The following is a 21,746-nucleotide window of genomic DNA, read 5'->3' as shown; positions in this document are numbered from 1 at the left end:
TAACTTATTTTCCTCGGACATGGATGACGCTGTCGCACTCACCCCATCACAATTTAATTCGTGGACGTCAGTTAACAACTTTGCCATACCCCGCTATCCACGACGACGAACTCTTAGGTCCGACATTCGGCAACCGAGACGATTTCGCGTAACGTTATGCTCGCATATAGAAATTGCAAGAGCAGTTTTTGTGTAGATGGACTGCGGACTATCTGCCTGCTTTACGCGAGCGTCATCAATTAACCAGGAAAACGGACATTGTAATAAAAATCGGAGAAAGTGTACTCGTTGAAAATGACAATGTTGAACGGTTAAATTATGGAAACGATGGTATAGTAAGATCAGCGGACATTCGAAGTGCAAGGGGACATACTAATTGACCGATAGTTAAATTATATCCATTGGAACTGAACGCAACTCCAGCAGATAGTGGCAACACTATGGACATTCCATGCGTGGATACTAGAAGACGATCAAGTTGTACTGCTGCTGCTGCGATTGCACGTTGTCAGATTCGTGATTTGAATGACTGATATTGAACTATTTCATGGACTATATACGTATAATTGGTATATAGAATAGAACTCTTATATTCTCGATTTTTCGCGATTTTTCTGATTTTAATGTTATTATCATCGTTATTCACACTGTGACACTGTGTCATCATCGCTTATTCTCTCGTTACTTCAATTGGTGATATTTGATATTTAATATTCGATTGTAAGTTGATTTCTATAACGTTATTTATATTATTATACTTCTCGAATATAATTTCGCTTATTTTTTTATAATCATTTCACCATGATTTTTGCCGCCGAGAATATGCTGGGAACTATTTAATCGTACTTTAAGCTTAATCGTACTTTCGAATTCTGAAGAAAATCAGTTATCCAATCGCAGATAGTTAATTTCGGCCTATCATGCACATTCTTATAATCGTATCAGTTCTATCATGATATTTTTTTAATCTACTAGTAGCTTCGCGGTGAGTGGCTTTCGCGGTAATTGGGTTTCGTATCTGGTGGGTTTTGCAGGGAGTGGGTCTTTGTCTCAGTAGCTGGTCCTTCATCCTTGTTGAGAATTAAAGTTTTATGTTTCTTTAACAACTGGCGCTATTCTGGGAATACCATGCTGGCAGTTCCAAAATAAGACCCATGCTCTGATAATGCCTCTAGTTTCAAAGAGCAATAAACATTACCATTATGATCTTATTGGTGTTGCAAAGGATAGTTGAATATTGTTTATTGAAATTAATAATAATCCCCATAACCGTTTTCCAATATAGATACATTGAAGTACGTAACAAACTGTATAACTCAGTCTCAACAATGAAATAAAGGAATGTATATATACATTTACATTTTTACTAATGCATTGCAATACAACTAATTCAAATTGAAAGAAATTGCAATATAAAATATTCCATCAGTAATACTTCTCAAATGCGTATTTGGCGGTCAGTGTTATTTACGGAAATATTTGTTTATAATTTTATAAACTAGCTTCGCAATACCCACCCCAATTAGATATAATGTGTACATATTTTAATAAATAAATATATACTAACAAAAATGAAATATTAATTATTTCATATTTTATTATATAACCTGCACAAAAGTAATCAATTTTTTTTCCGTGCTAGGATGATGTGTAACTTCATACGGGAATCCTGATAAAGTTCACAACTGGCGATTTAGCAATATTAGGGATTGTCAACTTCCTGTGAATTTGATTACCTAACGTTTTTAGGTTCATGCGCTGCAAGTTACAGAGCACGTACCTAAGCTGCCGTCCCCCAGCAAATAATTAAGCCAAGGCGGTTTCGATATCGAAATCGAGAAACTCTCCGTTTTTACACAATCTGGGAAGTTCGAATTACTAAATGAAGTACAGGACGACGAAGCTGAAATATCAAAGAACCAACATATACCAAAAATCTCTTTAGTATAAGGTAGTTCCAACTTGTCAATAATTATGGGATTATTTGTAAGCATAAGATTGTTATGTGAACTCCGTTCATTAATGGAATACTGCGCGATGACGCTATTTTCAGGGCCAAACTGACTCAGACTCCTATATTGACTATGTCTCGGGCTGTTTACTAGTACCAACCTACTTACTTGTCAGTGTCTGACTGTTATATACAGCCCAGAACACATCAGAATAGTAAAAGTTAGCAAATGTCAGTTGGCCGTGCCATGAGAGCCGGCCACAGAACCAAAACAATCTGTCAACCTTCGCCATTCACAGCATCGATATGATTTTACATTACATAGAAATGATTACTAATTGCTGTCCCGGTCAGCAATCGAATCATCAATCTTGACGAGTGATGTAACTGGTATTTCCACCTATTTGCTTAGTGGTCCGTAAGTGAATGTTGTCAAGTTCGAGAGTGTGTTTTGACGTACAGCGACGTGAACATTATTGCTACCATTTTGGGCTTGAACATGTTCTATATTCACCCAAAACAACAACGAACCTGAAACAAAAGTAACCGTCCGATCTAAACGACCTGCGTCTATGAAAATCGAGTCTTATCTCCCTTGCGTTTCCGGTCGAGAGAAGATCGGGGCCAATCTACCATGATTGTTTGCTTATCATCAATTCAACCAAACTGTTAGATAGGCTGTTTATTAGAGGTGACCGGGAACCAAAATTTGGGACGTGAATCCCTCCGGCGACGAAAACGGTGATAATAACTAAGGGGTGAGAGACTTTTTACATCGGCGATAGCGACCCAATAGATTTCGGGACACGCAGTGATCAGTGAAGCCTCAAACTGTCCCAATAGTTACCTAAAGAGACCGATATTATCGTCTAATAATGTCTAATAAAGTCTAAGTTAGGCACCCATCTCTAGGCAACTATTTGGAAGATCGTTTTTCTCCGATATTATCGGATAATTGTCGTCTAATAAAATGTAATGAAATGTTGGCATCACTAACTCGTGTTACGATTTTTCTTTGATATTATGTTATGTCTAATAATGTCTAAGTTAGACAACCATGTGTGGGCAACTATTGGGGAAGATCGTTTTATTCGATATTATCGATAATGTCGAATATTGGAGAGAAAAACGAACTGTCCCAATAGTTGCCCAGACAGACCTGTCTAACTTAGACATTTTAAGACATTATTAGACGTTATTATCGATAATATCGGAGGAAAACGAACTGTCCAAATAGTTGCCCAGACAGACCTGTCTAACTTAGACATTATTAGACGATATTATCAATAATATCGGAGAAAAACAAACTGTCCCAATAGTTGCCTAAAAAAGGCTTGTCTAAAAAGTGCAATGTCGCGCATTCCTCAAATATGTTGTATTTTTTACCTACCTATTGAATTCTTTCGTTGAAAACATGTTTAGGCAGAAAATTTGGAAACTTTCTTATGGGACATACTTAAATGTTTTGTAAATGTAAAGTTACACCAAAAATATTGCATAGTGACACCATTTGTACTACATGTACTTGATTATAGATTCCCGGGGAACAAATACCGGATTCTGTCGTAAATTCGCCCATCCGAAAAATCGCCCTGGGCGGTTTCACGGCTGGTGGGCCCTTATTTTCGGGTTCAAATTTTCAAAAAATGATCATCAAATATTTTTAGAGGGCTTATATTTTCATTGAAAAATCCACCTACGCCGATTTTCAACGCCGGCAGTTGGACCACCCAAAACGAAAGACACTATTGCAATTTATTAAATTTTATACATTTTGTTCTTGCTGGATTGAAAAGTAGACCGCGCATCTTTCTCCCAAAAAATCACATTAACGAACCTCGTGCGCCAAATACAATTATTTTGTTTCATTTTATAACGAAAGTATATTCTAAAAGAAGTTTCAAATAAAAACGAACCCAACTGCATTACTTAGTAGCAAATGATCACGGTAGCGCAATCCGGTCATGCTGCGTTTCACGATTGTTATTTGGGATTCAAATTTTCAAAAAATGATCATAAAATATTTTTCGGGGGCTTATATTTTCATTGAAAAGTCCACCTACGCCGACAGTTGGACCACCCAAACGAAAGACGCTATTCAAGTTGCAATTTATTAAATTTTATACATTTTGTTCTTGCTGGATTAAAAAGTAGACCGCGCATCTTTCTCCCAAAAAATCACATTAACGAACCTCGTGCGCCAAATACAATTATTACAAGTATATTCTAAAAGAAATTTCAAATAAAAACGAACCCAACTGCATTACGTATACGTAGTAGCAAATGATCGCCGTAGCGCAATCCGGTCATGTTTGTTAATTATTAAAATAACGTTTATTATGTTTGTTGATTAAAATAACGTGAAAAAATAAATTCGTTGAATTGTTATGAAATGCAAATAAATTTCAACTTATTTCATCGTAAGCCGCGAATGATTCCGATCGCATTTTCAACACTCGATGCTGTAGAAATGAATATCCACCATGTTTTGACCTGGTCGGTGTTCTTTGACCTGACAGGCCAAATTGATAATTAACCAATGAAAACGATGGATGATGCCAACGTGTTCAAATTACCATAGCTCATTTAAATATGTCAATGTTATTGAACGCAGCGCGGAAGAAATTTGCCGATGTTGTTGTACGATCTTTTTGCTTGGATTTTGATGGGAAAGCGACATGATTTGTTTTTAAATAAAAAAAAATTAGTTGTTTTCAAAAGATAAACTGAGCATCTGAAGAATAATTTAACACTGTTTACAGCGATAACAGCTCATTGTCGAAACGAAGCTACCCATTCATGCTAGTCGCAATAAACATCAATACTCTTGAATATGCGTCATTGACTATGGCTAAACTTTTAGGCATCAGAAAAGATTAAGATAACACCTTAAAAAACTGCCGAAAATCGTCGATTTCTTGGTCCCATTTTATTTTTTTTAAACCCGAACTGCCGTTTAACGGCCCTGGGCCAATTTGGCAGAATCCGGTATTAGTGCTGTAATTCACGCTGATGGGGGAATAGGTGACAAAGGTCAAAGACGTTTTAAATCATGGTTCACCGCCAGAGGGCGCAACACCAGAGCAGAGCAAAACACCCTCACAAACAAAACAAATATACTCGTACACAACAGTGTCTTGGGTCTAGTAGGGGGTAGTTTATTTCTACAAACTAAGTGTTCATCCTAAATCTAAAAGCAGGTAAATGATAAGTCAAACCAGAACTAAAGACTATATCCCCCTGGAAAAAAACAAAATTCAAAGCAAGCTAAATTCAAATGAAAAGAAAACAATAAAATTGAAAAGATTAAAGCAAAACAACCAAGCTAAATTCAAATGAATAGAAAACAACAAAATTGATAAGATTAAAGCAAAACTACCAAACTGGTAAAATCATGAAAACAATTGTGAAAAGCATAAACTTGATAAGGTACAAGCACAAATATTGCAAGAAATACATAACATGTGTCAAACATACAAGAGCAAAAAAACCCAAATCTAAGTAAAAAAACTTGGAATCGCTAGCCCCAACCCTAGGAAAAACAAAAACTACAAAAAGGGGTGGGCAAGGGTGGGAAAACCGGCAGCAGCAGCAGGTGAGGAAAATTGGCAGCAAAAGCAGGCAAGCAGGAACACTGAATTAAAAGTGTTAAAACCCATGCTTAAATAACGGCGCGAAGCGCCACCTACGTTAATCCATAGGCAGTCGCCGAATGATTGGTCACCCCCCCTCAAATATGCAAAAGTGACCTTTAAGTTAACTAGCCCTATACATGGTAGTTTATAAAAAGGCAAATGAGACCTTAAGTAAGTGGCCCGAAACAGGTAATTATAAATATGCAAATGAGACCTTTGGGTTGAGGAGCCACCCTCAAGCTTCCCCCCTGATTTAAAACCAGTTAACAATTAACTTTGCCTTAAATCATGGTTCACCGCCAGAGGGCGCAACACCAGAGCAGAGCAAAACACCCTCACAAACAAAACAAATATACTCGTACACAACAGTGTCTTGGGTCCAGTAGGGGGTAGTTTATTTCTACAAACTAAGTGTTCATCCTAAATCTAAAAGCAGGTAAATGATAAGTCAAACCAGAACTAAAGACTATATCCCAAATGACCCAAGACATCGGTATGCGTAGTTAGGTAGGTGGTAGTTGAGAGGCAAACTGGACCATGGTCTTTAAGCGAAGCGGGAGAGAGTGGTGCAGATATTTCCTAAATGAGTCACTCTGCCAATCTCCTAAAAGCTTAATCATTTCCGTAGGGATGCCACAATGCAGTGCCCAAGATGCCCCTCCTCTACGAAAGCTATGAGATGAATAATCAGCTACATTACAAACCAGCGGTTGTAAAAGTGACACAAGGCGCTTAGAAAATGCTGGGTAAAGGAGTGGGCGGGAGGGTGAGACGACAAAGGCAGGGCCCTCCTGTGGGGAGGAGGTACACAGGAATGCAGAAATAACTGCAGACACTGGACATAATGGATGATCATGCAGGATGGGGAGTGGCAAGAGCAACTCTCGTTGTCTGGTCTGGATAGTCTTTGACCACCTAACCACAATGCCTAGCCCCCATGGGAATGCAAGAAAATCCCCATGGGAAAGGTGCTTGTCAGAAGAAAAACCCTGCAACGATGGTGGTAGGACATTGGACTTCCGCAGCAGCCCGAAAAACATAACCAGACAAATTGCCCAAAAAACCTTGTCCTGCTTGTCTGAGAGATCAAGCTGGGAGCGAATGCCCAAGAGCAGGGCTGGGGTAATTGGCAGTTTACGTTGGATTGAAGTGCCTTTTACCCTTGCCACACCTTTGAGCAGTGTTGAAAGGGTGAAGTTATCAGAAAGTGGGTTAGTAAATCCGCACTCAGAGTGCAGGATGCGAATGATGTTCAAATATTGGCGAATAGAATTCACCTTGAGACGGCGCGCCAAATGGGAAACATACCGACAAAGCACCACAGAATCAACTGGTACTGGGTTGTAGTTGAATTTCAAACAGAATTCCAGAAAGACCTTACGATGGACGGCATAAGTGCTTTTAGTGGTTGAAGCGAAGGTATGACCCCTATAGAACTCTGTCTCAAGGTCTAACTGTTCCTCTAGTTTACATAATTCTTGATCTGGGGAGAGAGCACAGAGACAGCTGTGTGAGACATGTGCCTGGGGAACGAGTTTATGAAATCCCAAGCAAGGCAGTAGGGGGCGATAAGGGAATGAAGGCGGTGGACCTGGCCTGGCTGGTGAAGTCTTGAAATTGCATCAGGGATGTCGTTATGGATGCCTGGAACATGGAATGCCTTGATATGAAAGTTATAGTACACTGAGTACCAGAACAGCTCACGCAGGGCCTCCATGACCAATTTATTACGGGACGTACCATGGTTAATGTTGGCCATGGCGAGCATGCTATCCGTGTGCACATGTACAGTAGAATCTCTCCAGTATGGGCCCCACCTTCTAGCCGCAAGAATCACTGAGAGAACCTCCTTATGATTAATATGGAGTGGGGTAGCTGTTGGCCAATCATGGTGCCAGATAGTAAACTGCCAATCCCCCCTGTGAAAAATGCCTGAAGCTTGATTAGAGGCATCCATATGGACATCAGTAATGGGGCGGGGGTCGATGAACTTAGTAGCACCATTGAACAGGGGAAGGCATTCTAACCACCATTGGATGTCGCGATGGAAGTCCGAAGACAAAAGCAGCTTGTGTGACGGGCAGCGTAATTTGTGAAGCTGGTCGAGGATGCGTTGGAGGTAAGTTCTACCTCCTTTTATCACTCTGCATGCCCAGGCAAGTTTACCTGCGAGGGTCTCCAGCTGGCGGCGGCTTGCGCGTTTCTTTGCAGAATAAGATCTGACGAGATCTTGCAGTTCATTAAGCTTTTTCGGGGGCAGGCGCACAGTGAGCATATTTGTATCAATTTCAATCCCGAGAAAAGTCATGCGTTGAGATGGGCCTTCGACTTTACTCCAAGCAATGCAAAAACCAAGTTGCCTAAGCAATCTAATAAGGGAATTGAGGGCTTCCATGCAGGTTTTATAGTCTGGTGCAATGATGAGGAAGTCATCTAAATACACCACCATTGCATCGTAACCGCGGCGGGCCATCATCCGTCGGACACTTTGGGTCAGGTGGTGAAAAATACTCAGTGCCAGCTTGGCACCGAACGGGAGGCGAGTATCATAGAGATAGGTGGGGTGATCCTCTCCAGTAAAATTCCACTCAAGTCCCGTTGCCTGATAGTTTGATGGATGAATTTTCACTGAGCGGTATGCAGATTTGAGATCGACTTTCGCAAGGTAATCCCCTTTAGTAATAAGGTTAGTAGCATCATCAATCGTTTGGTATTGGAAGGTCTCATGTGAGGCATAATCATTGACAGCACCCCCACTTGGTTGGCTACAATCATGAATCAGACGAATGTCTGTAGAATTTGGTTTGGGGATGGCACCCAGGGCGCTGACAATGGTGGATTGCTGTGGAGTAATGACATAATGACCCTCACTAATTTCCGCTAAAAGCTGCTTTTCAACCTGGTTTTTTGCTGACCCAGTGGCTGAATTGTAATTCTTGGTATAAGCTGGCTTATAATTAATGCTTGCATTGGTAATGTTAAAGCCCTCTCTAATCCCTGTCATTAAAAATTCAGCATCAGGGTCATTCTTCAGCACATTTTTCCAAACCGGATAATTGAGGGAATAAGTGGCTGCTGCTAAAGAGGGTTTGGCAATGGGCTGCGATTCCAGAGTTAGTTTTTTGAAGACTGAGATGAGACATGAGCTGATTTTGGGTGGGCCCTGCGACATGATGGTTCAAGGCACACATGTGCATAAGTACATGCAGTTCCAAACTTACAATTACCCCTATTGAAACCTAAGCAAATTGGTCTACCAGATTTGCTATCCACTGGGGCAGGGGAGCGGTTGGTACTATTAACCGCCCTTGTGCTGTAAGAGCCAGCATGTCTATTCGTATATGGGGTAGAGGATAATGGCTTATCTTTTAAAATGACAGTTGTCAGGTGTGGGATGTCACTACCCCATGCAAATTTATGAACTGCTTGCAGTTGGCGATATTGCCGATCATAAAGAAGAATGGATCCCCAACTGTAACGATTTGCCAACTGTGAAATTTTATCCGTGTATGACAAATAATTTAACACGGCATTGCCCTGCAGAGACCCCCCTTGAATCAGTTCGTACATAATGCGTGCATTGGCACCAAACCACTGAGTAGGAGTGACTGATTCAAGGCGGGGTTTCTTAATTTCGGCCTCCAGAATTAAATTAACGCCATTTTCCCCTGTACGAAGAACTTGCTGTTCTTTTACACTATCAGTAATGGATAACAAATCTACGATATCAAGGCACTTCTCACCTTTCCGGGTCTGAATGTAAACCAAAGGGTCTAAATCTGCCCGTAAATTAATACCACATTGAGAATTGTTCAAAGTGTTCGCTTCTAAAGTGTTCTTGTTGTCAGACAGCAACGCGGACTGTAATAACTGTTGCAGTGGTGTGATCGGTTGGTTCGGGACGGCAGGATCGGCGAGTTGTTGCTGTATAGGTCTCAACCAATGGCTGCTCGTAGCCCTCAAAGGGCGTAATCACCTGGGTCAGAGGTGAGACCAACATGTGGTCTTTTGTTTACTACTTAGCGGCTGTGTACCTGTGGGTTTATTCTGTGTGTATTTGGATGTTCTAATCTTGGTGTTTTTCCAGTGATTTCTCTTGGTGCAATCCAAATACAGTAGGTGTGTCTTGTTTACCTGAGATTTGCAAGAGTTTGAGCTGGCCAACATGTTAGTTTTTTTCGTATGGTTGATTACTGGCATGTTGATTTCCCATTTTTGAGCCATATTTTCAACTTTCTTCGTCATTTTCATATAGCAATCTCGTCATATGTTAACATTGTCGTCTATGGAAATTCAATTAGTGATATGAGCCCTGTATATTCTGCATGGGGGCCGCCATGTTGGTGTGTTGTTGTTGTAGTAGCAGCTGTGGGTCACCGTTGGTGGCGCTCAAGTCTTGCATCCGTGTTGCGATAACGTGTTGGTCTTCCGGATTAACTTGACTGCTGTTTCGTTTTGTTCTAATTGCGTCGATCGCGATAATTAGTTGACGGAATTGTGCCAACGGCTCAATCTGCATTTTGACAATATCTTCTTTTTCAATCAGTCGAATGGATGACATTGAGTTGAACCCCGATTCGGCTAACTTAGCTAGCGTATGTGAGCTTATTTCGTTGTCAAACGCCCATTGTTGAATGTCAATTGCTGGGTCATCGGTAGCCATTGTTCTCTGGGTTGTAGGTGTGAAAGCTAGTTTGCTTGAAAAGGCACCTGGAAACATGCTTGGATCAGAGTTCATTGTTAACTGGTATACTTTAGTGTGTCCTTTTTCTCAGTATCTGTTTGGCCGATCTATCAGGATCTTGGTGTAACAGGCGAAGAACACTTTTAGTTGTCACAGCTTGCAGAACAATCCAACAGCCTATCCAGGCGTGGATATTTTTTCCAGTCAAAAAATCGAGCGTACCGACGTAACTTGTGCACTATAGAATGTAAGTGGTAGGTATACCAAAAACAAAACGTACGGTTGTTTCAACAGGATCGGATGATAAGGACATCAGGATGACAAAGAGATTGGTGTTCCTGGCAGCAAATTGTAGCAAAAAACCGGCAGCAGCAGCAGGTGAGGAAAATTGGCAGCAAAAGCAGGCAAGCAGGAACACTGAATTAAAAGTGTTAAAACCCATGCTTAAATAACGGCGCGAAGCGCCACCTACGTTAATCCATAGACAGTCGCCGAATGATTGGTCACCCCCCCTCAAATATGCAAAAGTGACCTTTAAGTTAACTAGCCCTATACATGGTAGTTTATAAAAAGGCAAATGAGACCTTAAGTAAGTGGCCCGAAACAGGTAATTATAAATATGCAAATGAGACCTTTGGGTTGAGGAGCCACCCTCAAGCTTCCCCCCTGATTTAAAACCAGTTAACAATTAACTTTGCCTTTAAACGTGAATTTCACGACGAACGTCTTTGAAACGAATCAATATTCTGGTTATCTCTGGTGCGACTGCAGTCTTTGGAACAAACTTGGGGGACTCTAAAACGCAATTTATGGTACGCGACTTAAAAACGCAATTTAAATGCACGTGAATTTCCCAACAAAGGTTTAAATGTTTTATTTGTCTGTGGTGTGGCACTGGCGTGGGAAGCTGTTGAATAAAATGGCGACAACCTTCAAATGCATTGTTATTCTAATTTGATTTCCGCCCTGTTAGTTGACAAAGAATTGAAAGATTTCTTGAATTTTCTCGGTGAATTTGAACCAAAATGTTATCGGCAAGACTTTGAACGTACTTTTTGGACTTTAGTACTACGTAATTTTTGTTTGATTACCTAAGGTTTTTAGGTTCATGCACTGAAAGTTACAGAGCACATATCAAAGCGGCCGTCCCTCAGCAAATAATGAAGCAAAGGAATTTTCGATGTCGAAATCGCGAAACTCGCTCTTTTTACGCAAACTGGGAAGTTCGAATTACTAAATGAAGCACAGGACGACGAACATAAAATATCCAAGAATCAACACATACAAAAAATTATATATCAAAAGTGAAAATTCGTAGTGTATTTTAGGTCTAACCAGACCGGAAGTGAAAATTTATTAGTACTCTAAATATCCGAACATATTAGTATAAGGTAGTAACCAATCGCATCCTGGTAACGTGAAACTTTCCCGTCTGAACTTTGGCTTTCATTGACTTTCATAAGCCTTCACTGTACTAGTAGTAGCAATAAAGTGTTCATGGTCAGCCCAGCTGTTTAGCCTAATGGACCCCCCCCACACATATATAGAAATAAATAACTCTATCAGTGAATGGTTTATCCAAAGCAATGAGTACCGGTATGACTATTAAAAAGCCTGAGAGTCGCGTAAGCATTGGAATATGTATGGGCACAGTCCCTCTATCACCGGTCTGGCAACGACAGACCATCTTTTGTCTCTATCCGCGTACGGGTAAACAGATTATTCACACCAACGATAAGCAGCGATGGTTTGCGGAAAGTTGTTGAATATTCATAAGGGTCAGAAAAATCCCAGCATGCAGAGCGTTATGCAGATTTGCGCTTGCGCAGTTAGTTTTGTGGAGGTCATTCAGAATCAAAACAAACTAGCGATTGAAGCCATGTGGAAGTCTTACGAAGATTACATCGAGTTCAACGATGTTAACGTTGACTGGGATTTTGTTTTGGAAGATGTCCGCTTTTCTGATGACGATCTGACACAAGATACCACTGCCGATATTGTTTCTGACATTCAAAGTGAAGATGTCCCGATCGCACATTCGTCTTGTGAAACCACCCACTCAGGAAATCCAAGACCGAATAACAGAAGTGATCAACGAGTGTTTTATTCATGCCCGTCATGCGATAAAACTTTCAAAAGTGCTAGCGGATTTAGAGGACATACTAAGGTTATCCATGGTCAAAATCTAAAAGGTATTTTTGATTCGTTCTTATATTTTCAATTGTTGGATATATGCGGGATTGTTGATTGCGTCACAGTGCTATTTGATACAGGAAGCATGTCGTTGCGTTAATGTCCGATGCGATGATAACATAAATATATTTAAAATGTTAAATTGACAATTACCAGTTTTTATTTGATGTCGACACTAAAAATCTCTTGGTTGAATACACATTTATATAGAATAGACTTATTTCTACAGTATGTGCAAGTAGTGAACGCGAGGAAGTAGCTTAGACGTGCGAGACACGAACTGCTGTCTGACAACGATATGCATCGTTTCCTGTGTTTGAAAGTTCCGTAACCAATTGTCATGTCTCTGTATCATAAAGGAGGAACACAACTTTTGTTTTATTTTTGCTTTTAGCATCTCAATATAAATCGACAAAAGACATGAACTCCGATCAGCAATGTGAAGATGTACCAGGTGACTAACATTAATATTATTTTTTCAATACATGTAATTAAATGAGTTAAACTTAATACTAAACAATTTCATATGATAACAATGCATTGCCTCATTTTTTTAGGTTCAAAACACAACCACTCCACCACCAAACAGCCAAAACCCAAGCCAGGTAAAGAATGAATTTTCTTGTTTTATCAGATTTGACCATTAAAGTAATCTGCCAGAATTATTTGACCAATGAATTAATCTGCCAGAATTATTTGGCATGGACTATATAGTCTGCCAGATAATCACATGATAAAAATGAATTCAAACTCGGTAAGGAATATTAATGCTACACTGGGACACGATCCAATTAAAATAAAAAATGATCACAATATGAAAAGACATTTTAGCATTTTTTAATTTTGAATATGCACTTGCCCTTCACGCCAATTGATGTATGCATGGAATTTGTGTAATTTACCTATGATTTTTTTTCACCCATAATTCCCTGTGCATCAAATGCTGATTTTGTGAAATTATTTTATAGGTTTCTCCAGGTCTGCTCCTGTCTATACAGAGCAGAATTTAAAAGACAATTTGGCAGAATTAGTTCATCTCGCACTAGTGGAAATGAGAGAAGATGACAATCTTAAGGTAAATGGAAGCGTCAATGGTCATGCAGTTGCTGCGATGGCACATCAAATCGCCAGTAAATTGGAGTCAGGATTGCTGTCTTTGCCAGAGAATCTGATAACTCAACTTTCCGCACAACTATGGGAAGCAGTGACGCCAGGAGATAAAGAGAAAACGTATTCAGCCTACAATGAACATGTTTGGACTGGGTTTTATCAAATTTTAATCAACAAAGCCATGACACAGTCTTTAATTAATGTTTTCAAAGTATGTTTTATTGATAATGTCCAACATGTACAGTTGTTTCAAACAGTACGATTGTGTTTACTGAATTAAGTCACCATAGTTAGGCTCAAACGAGACAGAACAGACACCCAGCGTGATGAACACACTGCTTTATTGAAGCCAATGAGTGCTGATGAAGAGAAAGCTCTTCGCTACTTTTCCGGTTACATACCATACAAGTTAAGATTGAAATACTCTAGAGGCAAAAACAGCACAAGTCAAGCCTATGTCACAGTGATTGATGATATGAAAGATACTTGCCACAATAATGTATGTGAGAGTAAACAGTGGGTTCAAAAGCAAGATAGGGGGGATTATTTCAGGTTTCTGGATCAACTTTCTTACTTTTTAAAGAAATTGAGTCAATTTGTCGAACTCGGCTGACAGACGACCATGTTGCTTCATACAATGGACAGAACATTCAAGCTCCATTGGTAAAAGAAATTTTAGGGCGACAGAAAATACATCAAATATGGTCAAGTGTTGCACGAAAGGCAACAACAGAGGAGGTATCCAACTCGCTTTTGTCTAGTATAGTGCGGCTCTTTGTGAATATCAGATGTTTTTCGTTCGCACGTAGCATAGTAGAGAACTACAAACGTAAAAATAAAAAACATCTGAAGGGATCAAAAGGCTTAAGACAGTCTCTGGTTTGAGATGGCGGTAAATTTCGACAGAATCATATTGGTAATTTTTATCATTTTTGTATTTGTTTTATTACACTATTAACATTGTAAATAAAAAGCGAATTTTAACAATAAAATTACTCATTTTATTTTTTTAAATTTGCTTATTATCGTCTACTGCGCTTGGAGAGTGGTGTATCATCAATAACCTGTTCCATAGGCTGGCGTTTGAAGCGTCCAGTGTTACCGGTAACACTCTTAAGGTGGTGTGATTTCTGTATCCTTATGCTGTTTTCTTGATAACCAAATGCACTCACAGTCGGATCATTGTTAGCCCCTCATCTGTGCCGGTGTTTGCTAAAGTGTGCCTCAAGGGGGTCTTGGCAAAATCGCTCACTTAAAATAAACTGCACTCCTTGTCCAAGTAGGTAGCGAGCAACATCAACAAAGGAATTTACTACCAAAAAATAAATTGGAGAAAATGATGAGTTTGGAAAACAAATACTTTTATTAGAAGTACATATAAACCAAAAAAATTTTTTTTTTAATTAGAATCATGATTAAAGTATAAATTAATTTTCCAGTAGAAACACCTTTAATGTAATAAAACACATTCATAATAATATGGTATTGATCAAATTAGTCGGAATATTGATCAATGTTTATTATTTCTCAACCCAACCACAACATTAGTTTGCATTGACCTTACCTGTCATTTTCAGCCCTTCAATGTTCTGTCTGCTTATGCACATTGCATTCCTTGCACTTTTGGAGAAATTGCCTTCTCTGCTCAGGATGGACATCTCCCAGTCATCAAAGTATTTGAGAAAGTCGGTCAGTTGTTTCAAACAGTACGATTGTGTTTACTGAATTTAGTCACCATAGTTAGGCTCAAACGAGACAGAACAGACACCCAGCGTGATGAACACACTGCTTTATTGAAGCCAATGAGTGCTGATGAAGAGAAAGCTCTTCGCTACTTTTCCGGTTACATACCATACAAGTTAAGATTGAAATACTCTAGAGGCAAAAACAGCACAAGTCAAGCCTATGTCACAGTGATTGATGATATGAAAGATACTTGCCACATTAATTTTTAAAGAAATTGAGTCAATTTGTCGAACTCGGCTGACAGACGACCATGTTGCTTCATACAATGGACAGAACATTCAAGCTCCATTGGTAAAAGAAATTTTAGGGCGACAGAAAATACATCAAATATGGTCAAGTGTTGCACGAAAGGCAACAACAGAGGAGGTATCCAACTCGCTTTTGTCTAGTATAGTGCGGCTCTTTGTGAATATCAGATGTTTTTCGTTCGCACGTAGCATAGTAGAGAACTACAAACGTAAAAATAAAAAACATCTGAAGGGATCAAAAGGCTTAAGACAGTCTCTGGTTTGAGATGGCGGTAAATTTCGACAGAATCATATTGGTAATTTTTATCATTTTTGTATTTGTTTTATTACACTATTAACATTGTAAATAAAAAGCGAATTTTAACAATAAAATTACTCATTTTATTTTTTTAAATTTGCTTATTATCGTCTACTGCGCTTGGAGAGTGGTGTATCATCAATAACCTGTTCCATAGGCTGGCGTTTGAAGCGTCCAGTGTTACCGGTAACACTCTTAAGGTGGTGTGATTTCTGTATCCTTATGCTGTTTTCTTGATAACCAAATGCACTCACAGTCGGATCATTGTTAGCCCCTCCTCTGTGCCGGTGTTTGCTAAAGTGTGCCTCAAGGGGGTCTTGGCAAAATCGCTCACTTAAAATAAACTGCACTCCTTGTCCAAGTAGGTAGCGAGCAACATCAACAAAGGAATTTACTACCGAAAAATAAATTGGAGAAAATGATGAGTTTGGAAAACAAATACTTTTATTAGAAGTACATATAAACAAAAAAAAATTTTTTTTTTTTAATTAGAATCATGATTAAAGTATAAATTAATTTTCCAGTAGAAACACCTTTAATGTAATAAAACACATTCATAATAATATGGTATTGATCAAATTAGTCGGAATATTGATCAATGTTTATTATTTCTCAACCCAACCACAACATTAGTTTGCATTGACCTTACCTGTCATTTTCAGCCCTTCAATGGTCTGTCTGCTTATGCACATTGCATTCCTTGCACTTTTGGAGAAATTGCCTTCTCTGCTCAGGATGGACATCTCCCAGTCATCAAAGTATTTGAGCAACCACTGATGGATAAATATAAAAAGTGATGAGTGCACAACAAAGAAAATTTAATAAGGGGTTGACCATTAAGAACTTTGGGGTGGTGGCAGAAAAACAATGCAAAATATTTTTTTCCATTTAGTTTTGTGCTATTTTTTTTTATTTTCTCTGTTTTTCCCTAAGGAATCAGTGTGTTAGAACTTTTTTCTGTTATTGATTCCTGTAGTATTTTTGTTCGTGATTTATTCATGACTAATTCAACCACTCCAGAGTTGCCCACCCCTATTTTTTTTACTTGATAGTTCATTTAAAAGAAGCTTCTCTGGTATAGTGTCATTATAAGATGGCAACACTTGCTATAGATCATTATATACCTCAAATCTTGGATCATTTTGATCTTCATATGGTTTTAAGTTTGGCTTCCTTTTACGTTGATGCTCATCGTAATTCCTTACATTTAGACAATCAAAAAAACGATCCATAAGCCTGATAAACTTGGCCGTCTCACTGGCTTCAGGAGGCCCAAACAATTCCATGGCATTAGCCACTGATTCACTGAGTACCTAGTAAATAAAAGAAAAGAGTATTATATTAGATCAAAGAAAAGGTTATGCTTTTCATTGTTGTGCATGTCAGTTTGAAAGGTTTCAGAGGATGTTTTATCAATACAATAACACTTTCAAGGTACATGCTCAAAAGCACTGTTTGGCAGGGACAATGACAGTTTTTTTAAGCAGGGACAATGACAAACTGGGGTTGCCTGTATTTACACATGAGGTATCGCTTTGCATGACGGTACATTTTCCGATTTTAATGAATATTTTGACGGTATTGTAATCTGTCTGACTTCCTGACTCCCACGGCCAGGGTGTGAGCGGTTTGTTTACCCGCACCGCGGTTCGAGACAAAAGAACGCTAGTCGTTTCCAGACCGGGGATAGAGGGACTGTGGTCCATGCCAAACCTCTCAGTGAACCACGTCCCAACAATCTATAAAAACTTACCTGCGCTGCAAGGTTGACTCGCATGATAGAAAAGGAAGTCAACTCTATATGCTCATAGCCAATTTTGTGGAGCAAATGGATATTTCTTGCTTGGTCAGTTGTAACCAATTTGGTAAGATGGTGCCATAGAATTGGGTGACCATTGTTCTGAAATAAAAATAAGCCACTGATATTAATTGATTATTTGGGTTAACCACATAGTACGACTAGGAGTTCCAATAAAAATTGGCACTAATGAGACACACATGAGCTTTGTTCATAACGGTCATTAAATAAGTACCGAATCTTTCATAACATTTTAATTAGAATTATAGAATTATTTCAATAACGAAAATTTAGACTAAAAAAATACTGTTATAATGAAAACCATCAATATCATTGCGCACATTTGCTCTCTTAAAAATTTCTTGTAACCCAACATATTAGGTCAATTATTTTATCCTGCAACAGAAAAACAGTAGTGAAAAGTACTTTCCCATAAACGTCTTGACTTCCTATGGGCCTCTGAATTTGCAAAACAATTCCTTGTCGTCTTTATAAGATGGGGCACATCCGAGAAAAAATAAACCATCCGGTCATCTTGGCTGAACATATTAGGTCCTTTGTTAACCAATAAACCATCTGGCGCACCATTGACTCGATGCATTTTGTACAATTTTCTGTTCCATGTGGCACCATCACTTGTGGAGGCAATGACCTTCAACAAACAGGTTATTTCCAGGTATGCAATTATTCGCCATAGAAGAGGAAACATGTTGTCTGCAGTGCATCCAATTGTTGGGTAGTACGCCACACTCGCACAAAAACCAGTAGATACTGCTCGTGCCATAAAAACCAGTACATGAGTTGCCAAAGGTGGCGGTGAATGATCATCTACACTGCTCTGTGCAAGGGATGCTAGCTCTTCATTCACTTTGCCTAAGTTAACAAACCCAATCAGCTCTCCTGTATTTTTATCAAACACTAAATCAGATTTAATTTTGACTTCGTCGTGAAGTAAAACCACAAATCTGTCATGTTCCTCAAGGCTGTTCACTTTACTTTCGGCGATCAGTTCTTCCAGCACTTTCGGGTTTATTCCTGGCTCTGGACGTACATAATTAGTGTAGTCACTCAATGTTCTGCGACTTGGCAGTGTTATAAAACCTGAATTCCTGAGTGCGTCGTATGCTGCTGCTGATTTGAATCTCAAAGATAAACACCACCTAATCAGAGTGGGATGCCATCGCATCTGTCTCGAGTCCATGCATCTTGCATTCTTCAGCTGTTCTTCCCAGAGCAAACGTTGAAAACTATTTTCTGGAAAAGCTTCATAAACTTCTTTTGATTTTTCCTCCATGATAAGAGTAAAATCACTGTTAAGATGCTGCTGGAGTTGCATACCATCACTTGTCACATTTTTTATAAGGCGGAAATGACTTTTCTTTATTGACTTGCGGTCTTTCTGTAAACTCGTTGCCCTCTCTTTTAACTCTTCACTGCTCAGATAGCGCAAATTTGTATGGCTATACAAGGAAGATCGATCTTCATCTTTTTTATTTGTTTTCCTGTGCCATGCAGATCGCAAACTGCTTCGGGACTTCATACAACTGTGACATCTGTTTTTCTCTGTAATAATGTCACAGTTCTTGCTTCGAATTGTTTTGTTATACGAGACACCATGAACAGATTTCCCACTATAACAGTCTTCGATATATGCAGATACATCAGACTCTGTGCGGAAAGTAACTGCCTTCACCAACTCTTCATTCCCACATACCATCTTGATGAAATGAGCATCATGATTACCACAACAAATATTGCAGCCCGCTACTAAATTAACTAATTTAGTCAACATGTTTACACCGATAAGTACAGAGGAAACATGCTGAAATGCACTGTTTCCACTGTTAACAGTTTGACCATGAACAGTAACATCCCATTGCAGGTTTTCATGAACAGTTACACTTCTGGAAATCTTGTATTCTGATTCACCCTCAATTTTTGAAAAGACAACATCCCTAGTTCTGCTCAGAACAGTCCATCCGTCAGGGAGAGGAATTGAACGACTACACTGACGTAGGTACTCAAATGAGAAAGTTGGCTGTAATGGAAATGATTCACCAAGACAGAGACCAGTACTTTTCTGTAAAACAAACAAATAAACTTTATCAGCGGAGATGGAAATAACACTTGGGTATTTATGCACACACTGATATAGGGTAAACGAGTAGTCACAACATGTTCCCAAAATTATGAACATGAATACATGCAGATATAAATTAAAATATGATTTTTTTTACAAGCATAATTATGGTATGACCCCAAACATGAAAATGTTACAGTGTAAAATAAAATATAATCATACATTACTATCAGTTCCCTTCTTTTTCTTTATTGTGTACGAGTATCCCTTTGGTCTCCAGAAGCTGTTGCTTTTCCGGGGCATTGTGACAGGTGTCACCACACGCTACACTTGCAGGGCTCCTTCTGAAATGGTGTAAACAAAACATGTAAACAAAGTTACACCCTAAAATAACGCGTTGTAAAACCAAAAAAACAAAATAAAAATAGTCCACCAATACATAAACTGTCGAAGCTTTGATGTTCTAAGTCAAAACATTCTTACATTTCTAGTTTTACGCAAATTAGCGCAGTTTAAAATTATGGAACTCGTCGTAGGGGGGAAATCGACACTGCCAAAAAATTACGAAACCAATAACCGCAATTTCTATTTTGGGATATTTATATAGCTGAAGTTTGAAATGTAAAATCTACGAGGAAAATTGTTCAATATTTCGTAACGTTGTTAAAGTTACGAGACGCAAACATTGATTTAAGTGCCCAGAATGAAGTGATGTGGGATTCTATGGAGTCAGCCATGTTGGATGGGAAAAAAATAGCATTGGTGACAACGTACTACTCAAAAAAGTAAAATACAACAAAAAAACAAAAATAAAAATAGCCCACCAATTTTTAATAACGTTAAACTGTCCACCTGGGTAGAGAATGGGTAAATATGAAGTTTGGTAACAGAAATAATTGATGCATAAAATCCCGTTCGTCAAAATCAAACGCAGTGCAAAATCAAAATGGCGTCACTGCGATAATTTCGATGGTTGAAAAAACAGTGACCACAAATTTTATTTAGAGAAAGTTGCGTAGCTGAAGATTGGCAAGTAACAATCTGTGATGAAAGCCGTTCAATATTTCGTAACATTGTCAAAATTACGCAACGTCAACATCGATTTTACGCCCAAGAAGGAAGTAATATGGAATACAGGAGTTGCGCCATATTGGTTTTAACGAAAATAGCAATGGTAAAAATAAGTGGCTATTTTAATAGAAAAGGGCAGAAGAGAGGAATAACAAATGTGCCGACCAGCTTCTAACGTTGTTAAACTGTCCGATTTGGTGGAAAATGAACGGAAATAAAAAGGGCGTAAAATACCGTTCGGCTCGGTCAGACTCGGTGCATGATGTTACATATGTTCGGAAAAACAGGGAACAAAAATTATGGCTAAAATAAGATGAAAAATCTCTTAGGAAGAATCATTAAACGTACTCACCAGAAATAATTACTCCTCGTAATGGTAGAAATACTTCTATAATGATTATAACAGGTGAGATTGGGTTAAAAAACGTTGGAGAACAAGACAAGGCGAATAATGGCAGGAACTAAACTGACAACTGGCGCGATGCGTATTTTGTAGCTATGCTTCGCGGAACGCCGTACGCGGTTGGTCCCAGGGGATAGCCGTTTCACACCTAAAACAATAGTCGTTGCCAGACCGGTGATAGAGGGACTGTGGTATGGGTGAACTAAATACGTGACGGAATATACAAAAATACAACCAGTATTAAGCTCATTGCACATTACATTAATAATGCTATATTCAACTGAATACAATTTGTATTCCAGGTGAATAACTTCATGTATTCATCTGAATTAATGGCGTATTAAAAATAGTGTATTCGCAAGTATATGCAGTCTGTATAACGCTAGTCTGTATTCGTATGAATTAAAGTGAATTTGTGAGTATAATAGAGACATACGGGTGAGTGTATTTACGTGAATTAAAGCTTTTTCCCGCAGTGTCAACCTTGCCAGCATGCTGGTATTAACTGAAATCCGCATGTGAATAAGTG

The 21,746-nt window shown here is 38.9% G+C and overlaps 3 protein-coding genes across 3 annotated transcripts; all 3 read right to left on the bottom strand.

Annotated features, from left to right (window-relative positions):
- Positions 1–7,048: 7,048 nt before the first annotated feature.
- On the bottom strand, positions 7,049–8,758 carry LOC146748649 (uncharacterized). Its single transcript, XM_085505591.1, has one exon. It carries the CDS (start codon positions 8,756–8,758, stop codon positions 7,049–7,051), a length of 1,710 nt encoding a protein of 569 aa, XP_085361717.1.
- Positions 8,759–13,765: 5,007 nt separating this feature from the next.
- Positions 13,766–17,764, bottom strand: LOC146748648 (uncharacterized). Its single transcript, XM_085494127.1, has 5 exons — positions 17,619–17,764; positions 16,990–17,178; positions 16,515–16,638; positions 15,138–16,259; positions 13,766–14,885 (listed from the first exon to the last, which is right to left on the bottom strand). The coding sequence occupies exons 1-4, from the start codon at positions 17,640–17,642 to the stop codon at positions 15,970–15,972; spliced, it is 627 nt and encodes a 208-aa protein (XP_085350253.1). The 5' UTR covers positions 17,643–17,764; the 3' UTR covers positions 13,766–14,885; positions 15,138–15,969.
- Positions 17,765–17,914: 150 nt separating this feature from the next.
- On the bottom strand, positions 17,915–21,403 carry LOC144358138 (uncharacterized). Its single transcript, XM_085494126.1, has 3 exons — positions 21,167–21,403; positions 19,966–20,087; positions 17,915–19,743 (listed from the first exon to the last, which is right to left on the bottom strand). Exons 2-3 carry the CDS (start codon positions 20,044–20,046, stop codon positions 18,055–18,057), a joined length of 1,770 nt encoding a protein of 589 aa, XP_085350252.1. The 5' UTR covers positions 20,047–20,087; positions 21,167–21,403; the 3' UTR covers positions 17,915–18,054.
- Between the last annotated feature and the right edge of the window lie 343 nt (positions 21,404–21,746).

This window comes from Saccoglossus kowalevskii, chromosome 2 (assembly GCF_978046115.1).
Source record: "Saccoglossus kowalevskii chromosome 2, keSacKowa6.1, whole genome shotgun sequence".
In the NCBI taxonomy this organism is placed as follows: Eukaryota; Metazoa; Hemichordata; class Enteropneusta; family Harrimaniidae; genus Saccoglossus; species Saccoglossus kowalevskii.
This window is presented reverse-complemented; position numbering and strand designations above follow the sequence as displayed.